Here is a 6,191-nt window from a genome sequence, read left to right on the forward strand (position 1 = left end):
TTTATCGGCAATTGTATTAAAGAGTATATATAGGTAACCTGATTATTATTTTTGCTGATTCTTGGGTAACATGAGATGTTTTCAAGTTTGAATTTTTTTTAACACTCATTATAAAAGACATGATTCAATGCTTTAGATTCCGTGGTCTCATTGATAATCATACACTAATGTGGTGCACTAAGCTTTATTAGTAGAACAACTTATTTACCTCCTTAAATTTTAAAGTTTGATATTTCTAATTCGATAATGTCATTGTTCATGGATTTTTTTATACTATTACGATCACAAATACTTAATTATAATTGCAAAGAAAACGAACATAATTTGTGTTTGTGTGTGACTGTGTGAGTACATACAGTAGTTAAGTTGTCTTATCTTTAATTTTTACTCCTTATGCGTAGGTGGATGATGAGGTATTAGTGACGGTAAAAAAACTGTATGTTGTGTCCTATTAACGAAAAATTACATCAACGTTATTCTATTGTTATATTGTTAATCTGAATATAATATATTTTGATTATTATTTTTCCGGCATTTGGTAATGGTGGGGTATTAACGAGGTTAATGTCCAGAGCGACTCGCCGGTCTCCCGAACCCGATATTTTCCAACCGTTAACTCTTTCTTCTCTCTCTAGTCTCTCCCCTCGCACAGATACCAGTGACAGTGTGAGTGAACAACACCAAGCTTCATGTTCGTTGCTCTCACATAATGTTGTTAAATTACAGACCACTTCATTTTGTTTTCCTGCTCACATTTTTCTTGTCCGCTTCCTGTCTCTTGTCACACCAGGCTTCAGGTATATATTTCACTCACACCTCTCTCTGTGACCTTTTTATTCACTGTTTGGACACCCATAAACTCTTGGAAGCCAAACAAGCCTCTAATTTGAACAAATGTTGTTGTCTTTTTTTTTTCACTTTAAGTTCAGTGGAGGTGCAAAATGTCACCACTATGACAATGTAGGACTACCCTCTCACTCTTGAACATCTTTCACTAGAAAGCATGAAACTTTTTTGTTTTTTACAGGGACAGAAAACGAGGGAAAAAACGTTGTTGGCCTTTCTCGGTTGTATGTATTTGCTGCTGCACCGTTCGAGAGCTCGCCCTTTCCCTTAGCTGCTGAGAGAACACGAAGAAAAGACCCTCTTGATGGCTTCAATAAGTACATTTATGGATGGAATATCACTAGCAGTGATTATTGGGCTGTAAGCTCTTCAAACCTTTACTCTTTTGTGCTGTGGTGATGGTTTTGTAGTGTGCTAAGGACCGTGTTTCGTTAATTGTAGCTGTTAAGGTTCAAAATTTGTGCTTACATTCTGGTTCTGGGACTGCCGTTACCAATTTTCGGCTAGCATTTTAGTTTATTTGCCTAAATTATGAAATGTGGAATTGTTGGAAAAGTGAGCAAAAAGAATCATTATTGACTTTTGGAAGTATATGGAATAATACCAGAATGTGTTTTATCTTAGTGACTAATGCCGATCTTCAATACTGACCTTTATTGTATGGTTTATTGGGGAAAATTCCAATTTTGATTGCTAAATAGGACTAAAAGCACCTAAGGTAATGCATTAAAAGCATTAGTCCATATATTAAGTGCATATTCAGATAATCATTGCACCCTTTCCAAAAATGTGTTCTACATTCAAAATTACGTTCAGAATGGTTATCCAAACACGCACTTATACCTTGAGTTAAATTCGGCTTTAAGTAAAATGGGAACCACTAGATGCGTCTTATTAAAAAGGAATTTTTTTATCATTAAAAAGGCATTTAAATATTCCTTTGCATGTAATTTTATGGAAACTGTAAAGGATAGAGGAAAATAACCTCCTATAGACTGTTGTAACAAATAACAAACTTCATCCTTATAGTTAGAGTAGTTAGGTCTAGGTCTATATAAAGCAATCATCTCTTCTATGTAAAGCGTATTCCTGTGTATACAAGAATTCAAGATATATGAAAGCAAATGCATATTCAGAAATCTCCTTACAGAAATTTAATATTTATTTGTGACTCTATGCCTCTGTGGTCATATTATCCTTTATTAATTAGTTTCCTGGATGAGGCATGAAGCAATCATAGTGTTATTCAAAGTGAGAAAAAATTGAGGTCCTGAATGATCCTACTATGCTTCAGCCTTCAAGTTTAATTGTTTGAATTTGATATTTGTCTGGAGTAGATTACAGTTTGGGAGATAATTTGATCATTTCTGACTGTGGTTTCTGTTTTATTTCTTTAATTTAGTTTCTTTCAGTTTTGAGCACTTTAAGCTTACTATGCTAACTGGTTAGCTTTGCAATATTGAATTTCAAAAAACAAAGTCCACTTACTATTTTTTTATTGAATGCAGTCTGTGGCATATACCGCAGCTCCTTTGTTCAGTATTGCAGCAGTCTGGTTCTTGGGCTTTGGCTTATGCTTAGTGATCATCGGTGTTTGTTACTTCTGTCATAAAAGAGAGCCATATGGTTATTCACCAACATGCTATGCCCTTTCCCTTATTCTCCTGATATTATTCACATTTACAGCATTGTACACATCTCTCTCTTCCTTCTGTTTTACTGGTTTCAGGTTTAGTTGGATCTGTATTACAAATTGCACTTTTTCTGTGTTAACAGGATTGGATGTGCAGTTCTCTACATTGGCCAAGGAAGTTTTCATCATAGCATGACACATACATTGCAGTATGTGGTACATCAAGCTGATTCTACTGTGGATAAGCTTAGGAACGTGTCAGATTATCTTGCTCAAGCTAAGCAGGTTGGAATCGATCGAGTTTTTCTCCCCACAAATGTTCAAACTGATATTGATCAAGCAGAAACAGATATCAATAACTCTGCTAGCACCCTTGCTGATAAGACAAAGGAGAACTCAGACAACATACAAGATCTCTTAGATTCTGCGTAATGATTGATTATAATGTTTTCTGCTCCAGATATTTGGTTTTTGCTTTATCTTTTACTCTATAACATGAACATGAGTACATAACGCTGATACAGGAGGCTAGCACTTATCATAATAGCTGCTGTCATGCTAGTCTTGACATTTCTTGGATTTTGTAAGTCCCTTCTATACTCCCAATTTAGATGCAGAAGTTATTATGGTATTCATTTTCTTTTTTTTACTTGTTACTACAGTATTCTCGATTTTTGGCATACAGCTCCTTGTGTACATGTAAGTAAGATATACTGTGTACCACCTAATGTTATATACTTTTTTTGAGATTCTTTGCTAGCAAACATAACTCCACTTAACATTATATTTTCTCATGAAACACTTTGGCATAAATAATTGCAGCTTGGTAATCGCAGGATGGGTTCTTGTTACTGGCACCCTTATATTATGTGGCCTGTTCCTTGTTCTCCATAAGTAAGTTCCCATTCTCCAATTCCTAAAATAACCAAAGTATATTCACCAGTTTTGCCTTATATTCAACTATTTTTTTTTTGCTGATTTTTAGCCAGCTGTTATTAGTTAGTTAGTTTTCATATGGAAGCTTCATGTAAAAGCTGCACTGTGTAGTTGAAACGTGTGATAAGTGATCAATTTCAGATTGAAAGCACATTGCACATTTTCTCTTAAGTTTATCCTTATCACATGATGTCAGAGCTCCTTTCTAGGGGCTCTGCCACCATTGCTGCTCTCTGATTGGGTTCTTCTTTTTCTCTTCTTTGATAAACCTCCTTTGGTTAGCTCCTTTGTCAAGAATCTTTCATCGTTGTTCTTGCAGACAATTTTTCCAAAATTCAGTTTTATTCTCAATCTGAAATTGATCACTTATCACATTGTTATTATTGTTCAATCATGCCAATGTGGTAGCAAGGATTTATGTTCTTGTTTGAATAATCACATTGTTATTATTATTCGATCATGCCATAGAATATGTAGTACTTTGTCTTCTAGTCTTGAATTTTAAGGACCCTTCAGAGATCACTTGGAGAAATTATGTTAAAAACTTAAGGTTTTGGTCTAATTTGTCTTCCAGCCATGAAATTTGAATTTTACTGATCCTTCTGAAATCTCTCAGATAAATAATGTTAAACTTGTCATTTTGGTCTAACACTCATTCCTCACCTTATAATATTTTACCAAATGTTAATCTTTTTTTGTTGTTTTGCTAGTGCGACAGCAGACAGTTGTATAGCTGTGAATGAGTGGATCCAGTATCCGACTGCACATACGGCTATGGACGATATTCTGCCCTGTGTGGACAATGCCACTGCACAAGAAACATTGTCACGAAGCAAAGAAGTAACTTCTGAACTAGTCAATTTGGTCAACCAAGTTATCACCAATGTCTCCAACTTAAATTTTGCCCCCAATTTCACTCCACTCTACTACAATCAATCTGGTCCCCTCATGCCACTCCTCTGTAATCCCTTCCATCCTGACATGACGGATAGACAATGTGATGCTGGTGAAGTCACCCTAAGCAATGCAACACAGGTACATCAATTGAACGTTCCTTCATAAAACAAAATACAGAAACACTGCTTTGCCGTGTTAAGAATGAAAATTCTTAATTTATAAAAGAAGTTTGATTCATTTTGTTTTTTCCCCTCTAAATACTTATTGACGCACGGCCTAGTCATTAGTTCCAAATGGAAAAATTTGTTAAGCAACTCATTTGAGCCTCTGCATTGGAGATGCTCTTCAAAAGTTTAAACTATCAGAATGCAAAATCTTATAGTTAAGTATCTCGTTGGATTTTCTTTTTTACTCAATGTGGGACTGAGGCGTAACAGGTATTGAGTCAGTGTTAATATTAGTTAATGTGTGATGCTTCATGCAGGTGTATGGCAATTTTGTGTGCCAGGTTTCACCATCTGAGATATGCATGACACAGGGGCGTTTGACCCCTACCTTCTACAACCAAATATCTGCTGGAATAAACGTGGGCAACGCCTTGTATGATTATGCTCCGTCCCTCATTGAGCTACAAGATTGCACCTTCGTTCGAGAAACTCTAAGCGACATATCCAGGGACCATTGTCCTGGTTTACAGCGTTATAGTAGATGGATCTATATTGGATTGGTAATGGTCTCTTTTGCCGTCATGTTCTCATTGATCTTCTGGATCGTGTATGGGAGAGAGAGGAGACATCGTCTATATAGAAAAGAGTCAAAGGACTTCACTCCTACACATGCACCAGCACCAGCACCAGGACAAGCATTAGCATTGGCCCAGATCCCTGAAGGATAATTAAGCAAAAACTAATTGATAATGATGTTGCTAGTTGGTGGATGAACATGTGTGAACTAAGTTTAGCCTTTTTCCGGTGTTGGGTGTATAATGTTGTAGCTTCTTTTGTATGACACACTAGTTTTTTTTTTATAATGAAATATCATTATTTTACATGGCCCGATGAAAAAGGAGGAATCAGACAGAAGACAAGACACAAATAGAAGGATATGGAGCTTCTTGTTTGTTCTTCTGTGGGGCAAAATCATTTAGTCCAACGTGGCAAGTCTTAGATGTTGGACAGTGTTTGGAGTTTGGAGTAAGTGTAACCCACATGTTCCTGAAAATCATTAATCCTTACGGTGTATATATAAAGTCACTAACTATGATTAAGATTTATTTTTCTGAGATAAAAAAAAATCCCCAACTCTCAATAGTCAATATGTGGTTTAAAGTTAAACTGCAACCAAATATTCTAGAAATCTACCTTTTTATGCTATAGATTCCCATTTTTTTGGTTTAAACTACAGTAAATTTGTACTAATTGTTTCACGCACTGAGTAGATATCAAATTGAGTTTATTATAATTGCTAATAGACATCACACATCCTCTTTTTCTCATAAAAATAGATTGGGTAAAAAGCCCAAACAAAACAAAGACAACTCCCAAATCAAGAGGAGAAAAGCAACTCCAAAAGGAGACTCTCTAAGTAAAAGGATTGGGAAAAGGGAGCTTGTTCAAACACATGGAAAACCCATAGGAAAAGTATGCCCAGGTTTGCAATCGTAAAGGTCATCGACACTCCTATTGACTACACGGAACACATGACAGAGGAACACGATCCTTCAGTCCTATAAATGGAGGAGAATTTTGAGAATCTCACAAACAATAACAAAGAAATGGGGAGTGGTGAGTGCACACACTATTTTAGCATGTCAATATTTTGTTGTAACTTTTGTCAGAACTATAGTTTTGAAGTTTTGAAGGAAATTCCTTTTAAAAAA

At 35.7% G+C, this 6,191-nt stretch overlaps 1 protein-coding gene across 1 annotated transcript; it reads left to right on the plus strand.

Annotated features, from left to right (window-relative positions):
* The first annotated feature begins 545 nt into the window (after positions 1-545).
* LOC100816139 (uncharacterized) lies at positions 546-5,360 on the plus strand. The gene is made up of 10 exons (XM_041016298.1): positions 546-666; positions 791-797; positions 1,028-1,206; positions 2,355-2,536; positions 2,623-2,907; positions 3,004-3,062; positions 3,142-3,178; positions 3,302-3,373; positions 4,126-4,450; positions 4,797-5,360. Exons 1-10 carry the CDS (start codon positions 565-567, stop codon positions 5,205-5,207), a joined length of 1,659 nt encoding a protein of 552 aa, XP_040872232.1. The 5' UTR covers positions 546-564; the 3' UTR covers positions 5,208-5,360.
* Positions 5,361-6,191: the final 831 nt, after the last annotated feature.

Source organism: Glycine max, chromosome 6 (genome assembly GCF_000004515.6).
Source record: "Glycine max cultivar Williams 82 chromosome 6, Glycine_max_v4.0, whole genome shotgun sequence".
In the NCBI taxonomy this organism is placed as follows: Eukaryota; Viridiplantae; Streptophyta; class Magnoliopsida; order Fabales; family Fabaceae; genus Glycine; species Glycine max.

Bases quoted from the DNA above. Each gene is read 5' to 3' on its own strand.
- LOC100816139 (XM_041016298.1), top strand. From the start codon at position 565: ATGTCCAGAGCGACTCGCCGGTCTCCCGAACCCGATATTTTCCAACCG. The intron at 1,207-2,354 runs GTAAGCTCTTCA...TATTGAATGCAG, and splicing joins CTAGCAGTGATTATTGGGCT to TCTGTGGCATATACCGCAGC. The intron at 3,374-4,125 runs GTAAGTTCCCAT...TTGTTTTGCTAG, and splicing joins CTGTTCCTTGTTCTCCATAA to TGCGACAGCAGACAGTTGTA.